The sequence below is a fragment of the Populus trichocarpa genome, chromosome 3 (genome assembly GCF_000002775.5).
Source record: "Populus trichocarpa isolate Nisqually-1 chromosome 3, P.trichocarpa_v4.1, whole genome shotgun sequence".
NCBI lineage: Eukaryota > Viridiplantae > Streptophyta > Magnoliopsida > Malpighiales > Salicaceae > Populus > Populus trichocarpa.
Window position 1 is genome coordinate 18970712 of NC_037287.2, and position 18606 is coordinate 18989317.

The 18606-nt window shown below is 34.3% G+C and overlaps 4 protein-coding genes across 5 annotated transcripts in view; 3 read left to right on the forward strand and 1 right to left on the reverse strand.

Moving 5' to 3' along the window:
* The first annotated feature begins 499 nt into the window (after nucleotides 1-499).
* LOC7493249 (uncharacterized) lies at nucleotides 500-3161 on the forward strand. Its single transcript, XM_024592670.2, has 5 exons — nucleotides 500-940; nucleotides 1369-1586; nucleotides 1950-2078; nucleotides 2626-2757; nucleotides 2909-3161. The coding sequence occupies exons 1-5, from the start codon at nucleotides 604-606 to the stop codon at nucleotides 3020-3022; spliced, it is 930 nt and encodes a 309-aa protein (XP_024448438.2). The 5' UTR covers nucleotides 500-603; the 3' UTR covers nucleotides 3023-3161.
* Nucleotides 3162-3752: 591 nt separating this feature from the next.
* On the reverse strand, nucleotides 3753-13887 carry LOC18097141 (nudix hydrolase 3-like). Of its 2 annotated transcripts, none has more exons than XM_052451335.1 (21): nucleotides 13635-13887; nucleotides 13105-13284; nucleotides 12954-12992; nucleotides 12603-12699; nucleotides 12101-12234; nucleotides 11553-11634; nucleotides 11036-11122; nucleotides 10125-10231; nucleotides 9811-9982; nucleotides 9401-9651; nucleotides 9207-9288; nucleotides 8207-8272; nucleotides 8042-8119; nucleotides 7853-7948; nucleotides 7505-7611; nucleotides 7224-7392; nucleotides 6115-6198; nucleotides 4457-4551; nucleotides 4288-4378; nucleotides 4064-4210; nucleotides 3753-3942 (listed from the first exon to the last, which is right to left on the reverse strand). In XM_052451335.1, the coding sequence occupies exons 1-21, from the start codon at nucleotides 13736-13738 to the stop codon at nucleotides 3889-3891; spliced, it is 2322 nt and encodes a 773-aa protein (XP_052307295.1). In that variant the 5' UTR covers nucleotides 13739-13887; the 3' UTR covers nucleotides 3753-3888. The 2 variants fall into 2 exon arrangements, with proteins under 2 accessions (XP_052307295.1, XP_052307294.1); XM_052451334.1 differs by having other exon boundaries at nucleotides 12915-12992.
* A 1549-nt stretch (nucleotides 13888-15436) lies between these two features.
* The window catches only part of LOC127905073 (wall-associated receptor kinase-like 2), a 142955-nt gene continuing 139785 nt past the window's right edge, over nucleotides 15437-18606 (forward strand). Inside the window, exon 1 of the mRNA XM_052451339.1 lies at nucleotides 15437-15441. The gene's annotated coding sequence lies outside the window, so the exon portion shown is untranslated. The remainder of the gene's footprint in view (nucleotides 15442-18606) is intronic.
* The window catches only part of LOC18110414 (putative wall-associated receptor kinase-like 11), a 40661-nt gene continuing 39029 nt past the window's right edge, over nucleotides 16975-18606 (forward strand). Inside the window, exon 1 of the mRNA XM_052451337.1 lies at nucleotides 16975-17505. Within this exon, the coding sequence (XP_052307297.1) occupies nucleotides 17352-17505 (154 nt within the window). The 5' untranslated portion in view covers nucleotides 16975-17351. The remainder of the gene's footprint in view (nucleotides 17506-18606) is intronic.

Consider the following 18606-nt stretch of genomic DNA (forward strand, 5'->3'; position numbering starts at 1 on the left):
GGGATTAATTAGTTTTTTTTTCTTATAAAAAAATGGATCATATAAAAAATAACTGTTTGAGTTAATTGTAACTTAGTTTAGCAAAAACAATCAATTAGTCCTCATAGTTTTTTAAAAATATTATTTATTTTATTTATTTATAGTTGTTTTGTAATTTATTGTTTTCATTCATTTTATGTTCCTTTTCATTTTATTTTGATTTTTAATTTAAGAAATAAAAAAGATAAAAAAAAACAAGTAGATAAAATGGAAAATTTGATGAAAAAGAAGTGAATTTTTAAAACAAAATGTTGTTAAATTAAATGTTATTAGCACTATCAAAGAATTATTTAATTATTTTTTATACTATAGAGAATTTATAATTTTTTTCATGTAAATTATAATAAACTCATAAGAATCTATGTTGAATGTAATTTGTAAGGGAAAAAAAAACAAAAGACACGAGTGGGGCCGTGTGCTTATTTTTGGATAAATAGGTAGAAATTGAGTGGTGATCCCCTTCTTGTCACTTTGCTTCTTCAATATTAGCAGCTACCATGGCCCCAACACAATCAAAACCCATCTCCTGCATTGCTAATAAACCCATCATCACCACCAAAACACATGGCCACCCACACACTCACAGCTACTCTCTGTAACTCCTCTCTCATTAAATCCAATTCAAAGTTCACGTTTTTTGGCACCAGAATCATTACTAGAACTCAAAAGACTCAAACTTTAGCTATGGCCACAGCCCCAACTGCTGCCAAGGTGGCCCCAGCTGTGATTGTTGGTGGTGGAAGGGTGGGAAGGGCCTTACAAGAAATGGGTAGTGGTCAGGATTTGCTGGTGAAGAGAGGAGACCCTGTGCCACTTGATTTTGAGGGTCCCATTTTGGTTTGTACAAGAAATGACGATCTTGATGCTGTTCTTGAAGTCACACCTAAGTCTAGATGGAGCGGTACTGATACCTGATTATACGTTACTTTGCTGCTTTTATGAAAATGGTTATATAACAATTTGTTTTTGTTTTTGTTTTTAGTTTTGTTGATTGAATTATGCTATTCTATGTTCTAATTGAATTGAGTGCTATATAGGAGGGTACTCATTTTTCTATGTTTTATTTGGGGTTAATGTTTAATTGGAAGATATAGGTGTCTGTAATGTATTGGTTACCCCTCGTGTTGCTTAACTTTTTAGGATAGTTTAGTGTCAAAATGAACACAGTTGAGTGATAAAACTTCAGTGCATTCTTCATTAATGCTGTTGGATTATGTTTATTATGGAATTATTTGATCTGAAAGTTTGGGTTTTTTAATCTTTGCTATGCATTTTATGGCTTCTGATAAATGGTGATGATTGATTGAGTGGATGTTGACAATCTAGCAGATTTGGTTTTTTTCCAGAATGGGATGCTGGAGCCATGGTTTCAAAGTAAAGGTCTTGGTGATGCAGACCAAGTGCTGGCATATTTTGCTGTCTCAAAGCTTGGAGAACCTCCTATTGATGGAAAGACTGATACCAATCCTGAAGGATTGACTGCAGCATATGGAAAATGGGCGTCTGCAGTAGCTGCTAGATTGCATGCTGGAGGTCTCACCTGTAAGGTAAAGAAGCTTTTTTTTTTTTTTTTTTTAACTATTGTCTGGTTGAAACCGTTTGAGGGAATTGATTAGGCTTTTCAGAAAAAAAAAATGTTAAGATGGGGCTGTGGTGGTAGGGAGTGGAGGTTGACGCAATAAAGCTCAGAGTGTCAGGTTTAACTAAGGTTTAACTATGTAATCCAATGATATTGTATATAGAAGGCAAAGTTTGGCACTTTGATGTGATAGGTGTTTTGGGTTTCAATTTTTTCAGTGGGCAAACTTAGTCTAACGTTCCCCTTCTTTCACCTTTGCATTCAGAATTGAGGAATTCATGTTGTGATAGTAGTCTGGCATATTTACATTATTATTCATTGTTGTATTCAGGTTCTTGACAAGGAAACTTTTCAGAAGCAAATGTTAGAGAAGCTGATCTGGATTTCAGCATTCATGCTTGTTGGAGCTCGTCATCCAGGGGCAACTGTTGGTGCTGTGGAGAAAGAATTCCGCTCTGAGGTAAATCTGCCAATGACAATGATGTGTTAAAGCATCAGAGTTTGAGGAGTTTCAAGCTACTGCATATCTTTTGCAATATTTATAGTTTATAGTGAATTTTAGATCAATTAAATTGCTTATTTCATTATTTATTTCCAGAACGCCTTCATTTGATTGCAGATAATTCACTGTGTACTTGATGCTGGTTAAAAAAGCCGACACACCCTATCAGTGCTATTTCTGTATGCTTTGTGGACTTTAAGATTTACATCAATTGGATGATATAATTGTTAAATTAGGCATTTTTTGCTCGCCCTTTTTCTGTTTTCTTTGTGGTACGTCAATCACGATCTTGTACTTAAACTTACTAGATTATATTATGCCTAAGACAGTCATGCTTGGACAAATTGGCAAGAAGCCCTTTCCTTCCAGCCATTCGCTAAGCTTCCTCTCCTTGTGTAGACCTTTGCTTCACAAGATTATGATTGTTGAGTTCTTGAAATTGTTCAAGCACAATGAGATCTCTAACATGAATAGATCAGATTGATACTGATATTTATGTTTCCAGGTGTCTAGCCTTATCGCAGAACTTGCTTCTGCAGCAGCTGCAGAAAAAGGAATAGTATTTGAAGAAGCTATTGAGGAAAGGTTATGTGCTTACTCACGTGCTGTTGCCCATTTCCCAACAGCTGTTAAGGAGGTAAATGCTTTTGTTAGTCATACCTTTGAAGCATTCAGCACAATTTCATCAATTCTGATTTGGTTGGTGGATGTAAAGTAGTTTGAGACTCGAGCCCTAACCTTATTTTGCTGTGATGTTGCTTCTCACATGAAAGTTAATTTCTTGCCAGTTTAAATGGAGGAATGGCTGGTTCTATTCTCTCTCCGACAAGGCTGTTGCTGAAGGGAAACCTGATCCTTGCCCCCTACACACAGCTTGGCTTAAAGAGTTAAAAGTTGTCTAGCATGTGGACTTTTACCTTGTCAATGGACTGGAATACACGCTTCTCAGAGTGTGTCTCTAATGGGCTCGCAATTTTCTTTCTATCCCTTTTCTTTTTTTCCAAATTGACCTTCAAATAAAGTTCACTGCAATTCATTTCATTTTTGCGTTATTATTCATTTTAGAACGGTTCTTCTATACCTCAAACTGTAACTCCTGGTTAACCCAGTTCAAAGCTTGGGTCATACAAAGCTTGGGTTATGAGTCATGATGTTGACCTGGATTTATTAAAGATTTGATTTTCTTTTTCAAAAAAAGTATTTGAAACTACATTTTAATAAAAAAAGAAGAAGAAAGGAGATTGGTTTTTCAATTGATCATTTCAGGTCAGTAAATCATCAGTTAACCAACCTGTGATTGACATATGCAGTAGCTATGGCTGTAGTGTAGCGTAATGCAGCCATAACAGTGGCTTAGAGCAGCAGCAGCATCCTCACAACTTTCCTTACTAAACAGGATGTTTATTTTTACAGATGAAATAATGTTTTTTTGATTTTTTAATTGTTTTATTGTGCTAGTATTAAATTTTTTTTTTATAAAAAAATATTATTTTAATATATTTTTACCACATTCAAAACATTACTTACTTTCAAATAATTTAACAAACTTTAAAATCTGCATCATAGCAAGGACCAGCGCAAGCAATGGGGAAAAAAAACAAAAGAAAAAACACATTCATCAAATGCAGATAATAAGACAACAACGTTGCTGATTTAATTGATGGAAACATTGAGGGTACTGTGGCAGCACTGTCCACTTATTGCCATTCACTTATTAATCAGCTTGGCTAGAAAACGAAGGGATTGGCCTAATCCCGAGACGCTACCTTTACTCTGATATTTCATTAACAGTGGAAAATATGGGATATATATCCACAGGGACCTGAAAGGCAAGGACAATGAACGAAATTAGAGGTAACAAGTACACATTCCTGAAAACAGCCTAGCTCTCATTAGATAGAAACATGTGCGGTGGGGAACTAGAAGGGTTTCACAGCCCATACCTGAACACTCTCTAATTTTTCCAGAGCATGTTTCAATGGCCGTGTCATTTTACAGTATTTCTGTAACAGCAAATCTGCAGCCTCCTTGTCACCTTTTGCCTGTATGGTGAGTATCTCCCTACTCAAGCTTTCAACAGCCTCTTCAACCTTTGAAATGAAAACAGAGTTGATGGTCTTACTCGGTGAGATAAATCCATGAAAAAGGAAAGTTGAAGCAACCATACCTTGGCAAAATCAACAGAAAATGTCTCATCAGGATGCAAGATGAAGGCTTCTTTCTCATACATCCAGTTAAATTGCAGTGCTTGTCCTTTCCTAAGGAATTTCAGTAGATACGAAGTCCTTTAGATTATGCCAAGCATGGAACCAGAGAAGAATGATTAATTAGCTTACCCATGAGCTTCCTCTAAACCAAAACGAACTGACCGGAAGCATCCCGCAAGGAATGAAACATACATAGATTTTACCAGACTCCTAGGAAGTAAATCCTGAGAGAACAAAAATAGAATCACGTAATAAACATTACAATAAAATCATAATACTACCCAATCACACGGAAAAAATAGATCAGCACCTAGTTATTATCCCACTAAAGTGTGGTCCTGGGAAATCAACTACATCCAGAATATTGATCAGACAACTAGATTCTTCTGTCAAACATAGTTCAACATTTCAAAGATGCATTCCCAGGATTCTAGGAAAACATATTATGAGATTTCTTGATGCATCTGAAACACTTTAAGTTACAGGTTGATGAGAACTAAGATCTCTTATTTCATCATCCAATTTTTTCCCATAAGAAAAATTAGGAAAAAAAAAAGAAAAAAAGAAATGCAAAGAAAATGGAAAAATTGATTGTTGTTGTTGTTGTTGTTTTACATTCTGTTTTCATTTTCATTTTTAATTTTGGTACACTAATGAATCTCTTTTTATTTTTTCTTTTTTGAAAAAGAAGCAAGTAGTGAACCCAATTTTATTTTTTAAAATACATGGCGTGGCAGGTGGATATGAAGTTAAAGCCCATGTCTTTATTATTGCAAGCTTTTTATAATTTGAATTTGGACGTGTTTTATTTCTATGGTTTAGCCGGTGGATTGGAGCCTAAAAATCTGAATTCAAATTCTTTGTATTTTCTTAGGTATGGGTCATTAATTTGATAATTGAATTCAACCCAAGCTCCTTCCTTCTCAGATGGGTTCTAAAGGCCTAACGCTAATTTAGTGAGAGATTAAAGGGGTGTTTGGAAGAGTGGTAACGGTTACTTTTCAAAGTACTTTTCACTCGGAAATGCATCAAAATAATATTTTTTTATTTCTTAAAATGATTTGAAAATAACAAAAAAAGACTAATTTAAAGCAAAAATAAATAAATAAAAATTCAATTTTTTTCAAAAATGCTTTTGAAACGCAAAAACTAACAGGCCCTAAAACTCGTTTTAATCTCTATATAAGAGGTCAATAATCAAAACACAACTCAAGAAAGAAAAATGGATATTGACATGGATTTGTATAATAAATTCCCTTGGATTAGAACTTCATTGACATGGATTTGTATAATAAATTCTCCTGTTAGAAATAAATAGTAACCTCGATGAGGATAAACTACGGTTATATCTTTCCTAGATGTGTAAGCAACTTAAGCGGCGATTCTACTTTTACGAATTATCTTCTTCTACGAATTATCTTCTTCATGATCATCTAAACATAGGGTAAGACAGCAATGGGATATCACCTCTACTTGGAACTGGCTACACCAGCACTAGGGTTGATGAAGACCTTTTCTTTTGGGAAGAGCCACCCTTGATACCGACAAGAATTAGAAATTCACATGTCATCCAAAGACAAGACTTGAACCCAGAATCTCTAGGCCAAGTATTAACCACTTGTGCTAACTCTTTGGATGGACCTTATTTACCCTCTGACCAAAAACACTTGTAAATGCATTGTTGAATGAATTTAAATTCAGCATCTTTGACATGAAATCTAAAGTGGCAGTGCAGCACACATATCTGTGTCTATATATGATAATATTAATTAAATTTAGTCACTAACCTGGTTGATTAAGAACTTTAGGGCCCAAAGGCCAACTATATCAGCTTTTGCTTCTTCCAAAGCAGAGTGGAGTTCTTGAAGCTCCTGCATTAAAATATGAAGAAAAACAACAGTTGCTATCAGAATGCAAATAAATTGAAACAATAAAATAATAGTCTTTCATTGAAGTGTTGTTCTGTTTCATTTCCATTACAGTTATTTTGAACAGGTAATGATAAAAGACCAGGTCATAGAAAATGATCAACAAATACAGTTACAGAGACCATGCATGAGATGTGCTATAAGTCACAATAAATGTGCCCCATATTAACTATGGAAAGGGATAAATAAACTAGTCAGATCATCACTCCAGATACCTCTATTTGGAGGACAAAATTCCTTTATACATATTAAATATTGAGTTAAAAAAGAGAAAGATGAAAGGAACTCTCAGCAAGGCCCGGTAGACTACTACTTCAGGCACAACTTAACAATGAAAGAAACATCCAAGGCAGAATTTCTACTGAATAAAACTGAAGAAAGGAATATGAAATGGAATAAATGATAAATTACATTGACTACCACTGACATTGTTGCAATTACACTAACCACACCTCTTGTTTCCAAAACTGAAGTCACAAAATAAGAAAACTCCAAAATTTGGTCTCCCTAAAACCATGTAGTAGTTTAAATTGAGGCTTAAAAATCTCAATTACAATTACATTCTGTGAAGAGCTGAAGTACGATTCCATATAAAGAAAACTGTTTGAAATCAAACATAAGGTTGTAAAAGATATGGCAATGCTCGTCTCATTTTAAACAGTCAAAGATGTGTAGAGGTTGAGATGCTTTCAGGCTATAAAAGACACAAAAGTAGGGTGGGAAAATTAAACCATAAGAGCACACAAATATATTCCAGCAACATGGTAATATATCCTGTTTGAATTCTGGTATAATATAAAACTTCCAGTTTTATAAAATAGAAATCTCCATCCAGTACTCTGCGGAAATGAGGAATTTACTTAAAGAGAGGGTAGCTATCTATGTATGCCCCATTATCAAAAACATACGAATGCAAAACAATCCATAAATTATAGATGTAGTATAAAAAGAAAAGTTATGTAAATAACCTTTCTTACTGTTGACTTTTGGCCATCTGGAAGTGTGATAGTATGAGGCCCAATACCATGGCAGCACTCATGGCATATAGTGTGCGTAAAGAAAGATTCAAAATCTACCAATCCTTTTTGTTCCTTGCTAATACAAACATCAGCTATGGGCTGAAGAATATGCTTGAACCTGATTAGGACAGACACGTGATATTTAAAGTAGTTTCCAATACTAACATTAACATATTTTCAGAAAGCAACAATCATTATAACAGGTTTAGAAATAAGGTAAGAAATTATACTTTGCCTCTGAAACATTCTTCAGCATGACCATTGAAGTTCCTCGATCTTTTACTATACGCTCATCATTTGGTAAATTGAAAGCAACAGTTTGAGGACCCTTTACATCCTGATGTCAAATTAAAACCCATCAGCCTTGGTTTTCCCTCCTTTGAAATAGGAACTCATACATAAGGGGTGGGGAGAAGTATTTCAGCAAAAGTTTCCCCAAAAAGCTGATCTTTAAAGGATGGACCAACAGAGTTTTAGATCCTGGTATTGTAAACGGGATGGGTTCATGCCATAAAAAAGGTACAATAGAGAAACAACAAAAGACACAGATTTGTCCTATATATATTCCAAGAACATACCCCTGCATTATAAAGAAGCCGGATGACCCGAATGGGAGCAGCATTGACATTTTTTGATTTGTATGCACTGTCCATTGGAAGATTTTGTTCCAAAAACTAAACAGATATACTCTGTTAGAAATCATGAATATAAAAAGAGAAGTCCCAAGAAAAACAAGTACCAACTTTGCATATAAAATGACTCAATACCTGCAAATTATCACCAAACAATTTTAGTTGAGCAGTTGCTTTGTCATCCCGGATACCAATGAATGCTTCAAATGTTGCCTGAGAAAACATAACAGAACTCATGAGTCATTTATGCTACCCGAGAGATTATGAACATGTCAGGAAAGAATTTAAGATCAATGCTACCTTGTAGCCAAAAATTGCATCCTCGTACGTCTCATATGGACCTATGGTAACGTCCAGCTTGGAGTCCTAAATCCAGAGATAGTTTAAGACATGTCATGAATCTAGATGAGAATATTAAGAATTTAAGCACCTTAACAGTGAAACGAAGATCTAACCCATTCATTCTTGGAAAAACTCAACAAACACACAATTGATGTTATTAAAAGTAAATGGCTACATGAAAATAAAGACTTGGAAAATGAAAAATCCAATGATTGAGCCCTATCTTTTTCATATTATAACATTATTAGTTTATTTAGAAAGTGTAAACATCCAATTGCTAACATAGTTAGTTTTCATCATTCCATGATAGGTACAGATCACTTTTTTGCTTTATTCTTAGCCTAAGCTATTTCCTTTTTCCTTGAGGAACAAAACAAACAATAAATCAGGTAAGCTATGCAGACTGCTGAGACCTGTGAAATATTGCAGAATGACAGAACTTTTTTGCTTTATTCTTAGCCTAAGCTATTTCCTTTTTCCTTGAGGAACAAAACAAACAATAAATCAGGTAAGTTATGCAGACTGCTGAGACCTGTGAAATATTGCAGAATGACAGAACGTTTCCAAATTTTTTAAGTTAGAAGGCCTCAGCAGACCTTCAAGTGCCTCTCTTGCTCCTATTACAATTCCACGTCATTCAGAAAAAGGAGAGTCGTATATAAAGAAAACAGTCACCATGATTCAATATCCATAACTATGTGATTGTGGTGGCCCGGGGGGAGGGGGAGTGTACACAAGCAAGTGCCAGCATTAACAATCCCCCAAAATCGTATCCCTTTCTCAGTATTAGAAAACTTGCTCATGCGAAACAATTCCTACAGAGCCCTTTTATCTCAAACTAGAGTGCTGATGACAGGGGGAAAAAAATACCATGCACTAGATGTCATTCTTATCACCATATACCTGAACCAAAAACTTTGAGTGTTTTCTGGAATGTCAAAGTATTCTGCATACTAACCAATTCCATCCAGGCTATATCTGATTCATAATAGTCATTTGAGAGGAATGCGTCAGCCTTGCTATGTAGTAACCTCTTCAAACTACACAGCAGAAGAACAAATTCAACAATCATCGGTAAGTGGAATAGTATTCAGTATGATGTGAACAAATGAGTTACTGGCAACAAGAAAAATCTAGTATAACTCTATATACCTAGGTGAGCCAGCCAAGTCCCCAGCTTCATGCAATAGTTCTGCAGCTTTTCTAAGGAAGGAGTTATACTCCTTTGAGTAAGGAACACTATATAGATCATGGGCAGTCATTAAATGATTTGTCCCATGAACTGCATGATTAGGTGAAGAAGAATCCAAACTAAATTCACTGTGTCTTTTGATGACGGTGAAAAAGCCCATTGCATCATTTTGTTCTTTCTCTGTCAGACTGTCATTCCATAATTTAAATTCCTGTGACATAAGAGAAACTTATTATTATAGTAGGTATAGAGGGGGAGAGATCTAAATGATGACAGAAGCATCAAACAGTTTTCCAGTCGCAAATATATGATGGTGATCCTATTTTAAAAAAAATAACTTCAACTTGCATAATGATCCTCCCATGCATACCTTTTTGTCCATATCTGGAGGGTAAAAATTTGCACCAGGTGGTTTTAGCATGGGAAATGCTGCTTTATATTCCAGACCCTTCCATCCACTGACTGGCTTCGTGGCTTCAGGAAGTAACTTGATGGCTGAATCTGTGGTTGTTAAAAAAGCCTCGTTTTCATCAAGACAGGACCTGTTGATCACCAATAAATTCTAATCGACAGGTATTTCTCTTAAAAATATGTATAAAAAGTTGGGGAATGGTGAATTCTTAGCTTGTTCCAAGCGCACACACATAAGAGCTCAAAGAAGCAGCACCTCAAAAAAAGACTCACCAGGGGCTCTTATTAATTGAATAATACATCCATTTGAGCTTGTCTAATTCTGATGCACTAGCATGCTCCTTCAACCAATCTCTTAGAGCTGGATTGCTGTACCAAACCTGATTAGAAGCAGAAAAAAGCAAGAGGCACCGCTAACAGTCATTCACAGTTGCTAATTATTGCAATCATAAATAGGCTTATTGTATTGGATTTTACAAGAGACTAATTATCTGAATTTTGTAGGAAGGAGAAACAAATCATCTAAAGTTACACAGAAGAATGACATTCACATTACTGGTACAACGTTTCAAATACAAATATCAACTATTTCACTGACAGGAGATCCAAATGAAAAGAATTTGGGCAAGTTTGCAACATAACATCAAATCAGAAAGAAACTACTTGACTTTATTATGAGTCCACATCTTGAAATGTTTTATGAGTTACTACTATACATAATGCCAAGTCATGTCTTGAATGCTTAAGCCAAAGTTCTTTCTGCTCAGTTCCCTTCTATGAGGGATTGTCTAACAAATTCAGAAGGCCTCTCTCACCCAGATGTTTCTATTGAACTTTCTGTTGAGTAAATTACAGGTCTTGTTTCCCAGCTTAGGGTTTTTCTCACTTTGTTTGCCCTGATCACCTTTGGCCTTCCCACCCCCAAAGGAAAAGAAAAAGGAAGGCCGACAAAATGACTGGGAATGCTCGTTACCAAATAGACCACTGCTCGAGCTAGAGAAACACTTTAGTAACTATACAGATCATGAACAAAAATATCATTTTATGGGGCATGCGCAGGTATATTGGTATTCAAGTCTACCACATGGAAGACATCTGTAAACCAATAGTTTCTGCAGATTGTATGAGTGTATCAGCCTACTTCTTGCACATGTGCATTCACATTGTTTTGCAATGGTAAGTACCTGAAGGTAGAATATTTCATCCATAAGTTTTGCAGCCTTTATAAGTAAACCAAGAGTCTTCCTGTCTGTATTTGATAGACCTGTCAACTGAAGAAAGAAGGAAAAAAGATACTAAATTCAATCCTATTTGCATTAAGAACAAAAAACATTAGCATTTAAGAAATAGTAGTAGCAATACCAACACTAGTATTCTAGTTATGAGAATGACAAAAAATTAAAAGTGCTATTAATTTCTTGATCGCAATTGCTAAAGGGGCAGTTTCCAATTACTCAATATTTTCCACAATTACAAATTCAAATTAATGGAGGCCCAAGCATTCTTTCACAAAAAAACACCTTCCCCTTTTATACGGTTTTTATCCCTTTCTGAAAGGAAGAAAATATTGTAAACTAACAAGTTAAACCATCAATTTAAGTTCACAACTAAGTTACATAAACTGAGTGTACTTTGCCACAGATAGCGTAGCTACTAAGATAGCAGAGAGATCAATGCAAATGGGAAGAGAAAGTAGACAACCTCAGCATCCAGAGAAACAGAAGCATATCGACAGAGTTGCTTTTGTAGACTCAAACTGCGCGCTACAGTGTTCTCTGTGTACCTAGGAAAATTAGATGAAAGACATCACAAGCGGAAAGAAATTATTAGAAACCCTTCCATGAATTAAGGTGATAATATGCACACAATTTGACTTTTTTTGATAGGAAACTAGTACAAAGGTGTCCAAAAAAAGTGTTTTACACACCAGTTGACAACAAAAGGAAAGCTTTCCCAGATGCAGCTAAATAACATGGTGCAATATTCACAAATATGAGGGAGGAAAGCATGAATTCACCTTCAAAACTCTCGGCATGCACTCGGAAAAAGTTTTTGCATGTTGAGTCAAATGCTAAAGACGAAATCGAATGTAACCTTACAAATAAGGAGTAAATATGTTTCTTTGATTCGCTTAGTTGTTAAAGAACTTGAGACAAAGAGATAACCATAGGATGCATTCCACCACAGTTGAGAAAAGATGTTATAACTAGCATAGTTAATTTTACTAAAAAAGATACTGTTTAGCATACCTTTTCATAATGATTTCAAAGAGTTGGCCATACTGTTCATCTACATCATAGGGCACATAATCAGGATCTTCTTTGACAAGTAAGCTTCTATATTCCTCGAACGAAATGTATTTAACAGCAGATACTTCTGTTTCCTATCATAAAGTGAAATCATAAACAAGCATTCATATTTTTCACAACTTAATAGCAGTAACCAATTAATGAAATATTCATGTCTGAAATGATAGGCATGCCACTCTCGATCGAACCTTCAAATGAAAAGAGCACATTATTTGGCAGAAAACAAAATAATGTGCATGTACCAGAACATGTATAAAAAATTCAGATATAAAACACCAATTGGAAAAAGTCTAAACGTGCAAGAAAAAAGAAAACTTTCAAGCATAAACAAGTCGTATTCTCCAAATTGATTTTTTATCAAAACCAGTCGATAATAGATAAAACATGTATTAACACAAACCAACACTCATCAAAGGAGAATGAAGAGCACACATTTTCTTACCTGAAGAGTAAATGCTTCAAGAGGAATCGGATCTACAGTTGTCACAAGATACACATCATTGAACTCATTATTGATGAATTTCCCATCATTTATAACACTGCATTCAAATATAAAGTACAATCATTTAATACAAGCCTTGTTGCATTCTTCCGATCCCCCAGTCTACGTCAACAAGATCAATTAAATCAAAATCATAATATCACAATCCATTACACCAATTAATTTAATCGGTCCGGTCTCCATAGACCAGGGATCCTATAGAACTTGTACAGTTAAATAAGGAATTTGATGTATATATAAATAAATACTAACCACTCTTGAAGATAAATAAAAATAAGTTCAAACGCGTCCTTTGGAAGGCTAATGCCTAGCTCTTCCTGAAGCTCTCTCCTAAACGCATAACAGTAAGAAAAATTAGTTTAATAAAAAAAGTTATTTTTATGCAGCAAGTAATTAATTGACAAGATAATAAAATAATAAAAACTGTTGCAAATTGACTCACTGAGCGGACACAAGTGAAGAATCGCCGGCAGAAATATGGCCAGCGCTTGAGATATCCCATTGGCCTGGCCAGGAATCCTTGCAATCGGCGCGACGTTGAAGAAGCAATTCTTGTGTGCTTTCGGAGTAAATCCACACGTGAACTGCTCTGTGGTAATCTCCATCTCTATGAACTTCTCCTCTAAATTTCCAAAAAATAAAAATAACATAAAAAAATAAGAAGAATCACAATTTCTTTTTCTCAGCAACCAAACAACAAACAAAGTAACGGTCAAAAAGAAAAGGAAAATTAAAAAAAAAAATTGCTCTGTTTTAATTTTGAGTGCTATAAACGACGTCCAAATAAAGTAACGGTCAAAAAGAAAAGGAAAATTAAAAAAAAAAATTGCTCTGTTTTAATTTTGAGTGCTATAAACGACGTCGCACAGGAGCGTAACTAGAGGCATTAATTAGGTGTTTAATCAAAACATACGTAACAATAAGATGATCGATGAAGAGATAGAGAGAGGAAGAAGAGAGATTGGTGATTGCCTGGGCTTCGAAATGCCGGTTTTTTGACCGGTTTTGTTGAGAACGTCGAGGCGCTCTTCTTCCACGACTACAGCTGATGATGCAGCAGCAGCAGCGTCTTCCATTTTTCCTTTACTCTTTTATCTGAGAGGGAATAAAAGGGCTAACTTGTTCTGCTTGTATCCTTTTTTGATGCCTATAAATTGTTAGAGAAAAAAAGAATAAATTCGAGTGACATACTATAGCAGGACATGCCAGCTGCCTGCGTTTTCTTCAGGCAACCCAGTTTCTTTGTATTTTTTTAAAAAATTATTATTTTTCTTGGGCTTTTCAAAAATCAATCTGTATCCTGTACTTGGTTTTGGTCAATTGCATCCAATTTGGCTGAAATGTGATTGAATCCTAATGAGTTGTCAAAAAAAAATATTTCATGTCTGTACAAGTAAGAAAGGACTTGATTCAGTATGTAAAGATTAAATGCATGCCTTTTGAATTAAAATAAATGATAGGATTTAGTATCATACTAGAAAGATATGTGGTGCTTTGTTGCGGGTAAACTTTTTTTTTTAATTTTTAAAAATAATATTTCATATTTTTTTAGCATGTTTTAAAATAAATAAAAATTCTACAACTCAAGTTATAGATTATACTGGATCTTATTAAGATGGTTTAATTTAATTATAAGATTAAAAAAATACTAAATACACTAAATCAAAAGAGAAAGTGATTACAAACAAGGAAAAATAATTGTCAAAAAACAATATATGAAGTTGAATTCAAAGATAACATAATGTTAAAGGATGAAGTGAGAAAAAAAATTAAAAAATAACAAAAAATAATAATATAACTTGAGTTAACATGGCAAACTCGTGATTTGGGTCGTGATGTTGAGCCATCCTCATAGAAAGCATATAAAGAAAATAAAAAAATTTAATTTTCAATAACTCAATATTGAATGATGAAATTAAAAAAAAAATTATGTAAAAAATTATTGGTGTAAAAAAATATTTTTTTTAAAAAAAATCAATGTTAATTTGAGTTAATATTGCATACTCTAGATTTAGGTTATGAGACTGCAATAACTGTATTGAAAAAAACACAATATGAAGCACAATTTTCAACAATTAAATTTTAAAGGATAATTTTTTTAAAAAATCATTTTTAAAAAAATTCTTTTAGTTCTATATTTCCTGTCAACTCCTGGGTTGAGTTCATTGGATTGGTGGGCTGTGATAAGTGCGAAAAAAATACTCTTCCAAATCAATAAATTGCAGGGAACTTTCTGGGAACAATACCTAAATAAAAGTCTCTTGTCGCCATCTGATTATGAAAGGCCTCTGCCGTTTGCCTTTTCCCCTTGAAAAGTCGTTGAGCGTTGCAAGCATATACATCCAGTTGAATTTGTGGGGTGAAGTAAATATTTTTGGTGAGCTACTTGTTAATTTAATTACATATATAATTGCTACACATTATAAAATAAAATAAATATTGCTACACCGTTATGATTATATAAATAATTAGCTAGGTGACTTTAAAGATAATTTGTTCAAAAGTAATTAACTACCAGTAAACGTTGTGTGCTAAATGATACGAAGGAATAGTTTGATTATTGATTAATTTCTGATAGAAAGTGCATTCCAAGTACTTAATTATCTACTAGATAGTCCACATTATAAATAAAAAAGTTATGGCCCTCAAGAAAGTGGCGACTTTTCTTCTCCTGTTTTATTCATAGAATCGTCTTCTGAATGTTGTCTTCTCCAGTTCAAGGAAGTTCAGGTGGTTCAAAGAGAACAGTTCCAATCATCTTCGTAATGGTAAGACAAAAGTCATCATCACTCCATTGAGAAACATTTTGGTAGTCAAGCTTGGAGGGTGGAAGGAAACATCCTAACTCTTAATTTTACAAATAATTGAGTTACAAGAATATGAGTGCATGGCTCCAAAGGCCACCGGTAAATAGAATTTCTTGTTGAATTTGTGAAAAATGATTTGGACACAGTTTACTGGTAGTACTCTTCTCTGTCACAATCAGTGATTTTTTTTCTTGAAATATAGTTAATCCTAGCTAGTTGAATCAAATAAAGATCATACCGCTCTCTCTCTCATTCTCTACTTCCATTATTGAGCTCAAATAAATGGTTTTGCAACAAATCTACTTTGACCAATTCAATGATCTCAATGATTAGTTTTTAAAAAACCAAAAATCAAGAAAAAAGACTTTTTGAGGAATTTTAGTTTTGATATTTGAAGATGTCCCAAAATATCAGCACTTATAGCAAGGCATAATTGTACAGAAATATTTCGTGGAAGCATTAGCATTGCTTTTCCATCTGCAATAGGAAACGAAAACGATTGCTTCATGAATAATTAAATGGTTGTCAGTTTTTGGCAACAAATCAACTTTGACCAATTCAATGATTTGAATAATGGCCAGGATTAGTTTTTTAAAAACCAAAAATCAAGAAAAAAGACTTTTTAAAGAATTTTTGTGGTAAGGATTTAGTGTTGAATAATTAATTAATCACTTTATTTTAATATTTTAAGATTTTTCTAGAAGTAGATATTTAAAATAATTATAAGTGCCAGATATATATCGTGTGATTGAAGTTTGCTTGGATTCTTCACATAAACTTCTGCAATATACAACTGATAGAATTTAAAAACATAAGAATTTAGCTTCCTTCTTTTTAAACAGACGGTCCATCTTAAATTTCTAGACATAATAATTGATTACGTAAGAGGAGTACTTCATTCGATCGTATGACCATCTAGAGAAACAAATCTAATTAACCTTCCGAATATCCATTAACATTTTTTTTAATCAAGCAAGAAAGATTAAAATAATATAATTAATGGAGATACTGGAATAAAAGTCATTATTGACTGATTATCATAAAAAATTACATTTAGTCAACGACGCATAAGCTTAGAAGAAGCATGCAAAATTCTCCGGTGGCTATATAAAGACATCAAGCCTAGTACTATTGTTGAACACCAAACTCAAAGAAGAATAGAAGAAATAAAAATAACAGTATGCAGGTTGTGAAACTTGTCTCCCTTTTTTCTTTCTTGCTATTCATGCTGGTGTTTCAGCCAGCATCGGCGCGAGCACCGGCTGGTCTGGCAAAACCTAATTGTTCAGACCACTGTGGAAATATTAGCATTCCATACCCGTTCGGGATTGGAAAGGATTGCTACATGGCGGAATCTTTTGACGTTGAATGCAATGAAACTTCCAATCCTCCTAGAGCTTTTTTACGCAGCATCAAAATGGAGTTGGTGAATATTACATTAGAAAGAGGTGCAGTTGTCGAGGGTCCAGTGATATCCGTTGATTCGTCGGGCCGGCAAGAAGGTGTACCTGTGAATTTGGAAGGAACTCCTTTCCTCTTTTCCTATAGCAATTATTTCATTGCAGTGGGCTGCAATACTCGTGCCAGTCTGTGGACAAAAAAGGGCACGGACGAACATGTTGGATGCGACTCAATTTGCTCCAACGGTAGTTCCATTAGTAATATTCGGCTTAATGGTTCATGCTCTGGTGAGGACTGTTGTCAAGATATTTACTGGCCTTCCTTACTTCAGGTTTTCAATTCAACTGTCGTGTCAAAAGAGGGTAAACAAGGTAGTGACGGGCGTAAACTGGCCTTCCTAGCAGACACGAATTGGTTTTACTCCAAAATATGGAGTCCCCAAGAAATCAACAAATTGCTAAATAACAATAGTACTGTTCCTATGTCGCTGGCTTGGATACTAAATAACAATAGTTGGACATACAACCGAGATACCATGGATTGCTCCGCAACGCAAATAAATAGTACGACAACTATGACAGCCGGTTGTTCTTGCTCAGAAGGTTACGAGGGCAACCCTTTCCTTCAATGCAGAGGTAATTTTTCCTACACAAAAATATATTATCCTTTTTTCAATTATTATAGTTGCTGTTAATTATTGTTGTGAGGCAAGACTCGAGTTGACTTGAATTAATAATGTTTTTTTTAAAAAAAGTTAAAATCATGCTATTTTGAATTATTTTTAAAAAAATATTAACAAGTTTTTACCAAATCATGAATAAATTTAAATTTTTTATTAAATCACACTAATTTAATATATTACATCTATTATATTTTTAAGTTATCAACAAGTCCTTAATATATCATATTGTTAGAATGTTTTCATTTAAATTATATAAATATTTTGTCAGAGCCAGAAAACTTTAAGCACTAAAAAAACTCACAAAATGAGGAGAATGAAACTTGTTTTATTCAATAATAAGGCTGGTGTATATAGCAAGCCTTTACAGCAAAAAAACAGAAAAATTAATACGCAACTCATGTTTAATACTCTTACAACCGTCGTTTAGTGAGCAAAGAATACATCAAACCTAATCTCTTAATTCTAAAAACTAAAATATTATTAACTAACTCAGTTCCAACAATTTCTCCCTTAAACTCCCTTGCATTTGATCAGCAAGTAGTTTACCCACTTAATACCATACATACGCCTAGCAAACTTCTCAGCTTCTCCAATGCATCCATCTTCATTGCTTTTGTCATAATGTCATAATGTCAACAATTTGGTCTTGTGAATTACATCTTCTTTGTAAAGCTCACGTAGGAAGTGAAACCTGATGTTTTTATACTTACTTCTGCCATGCATAACTGAATTCTTTGCTAATTTAATTATAGACATGTTATCATAGTGTATAACAATTGGTGTACCTTGTTTGCAATCCAACCTTTTGAGCACCCTTCTCATCCATACTGTCTGACAACCACAATGAGCTGCAGATATAAATTATGTCTCGATTGTTGAGAGGAAGACTACTGGTTGTTTCCTTGAACTTCAAGCAACTTCTCCCCCACTAAGCATAAAAACATATCCAGAAATGCTCCTATGATCATCTTGATCACTGGCATAGTCATTAAGTTCAAACGCATCCTTTGGAAGGCTAATGCCTTGCTCTTCCTGAATCTCTCTCCTAAACGCA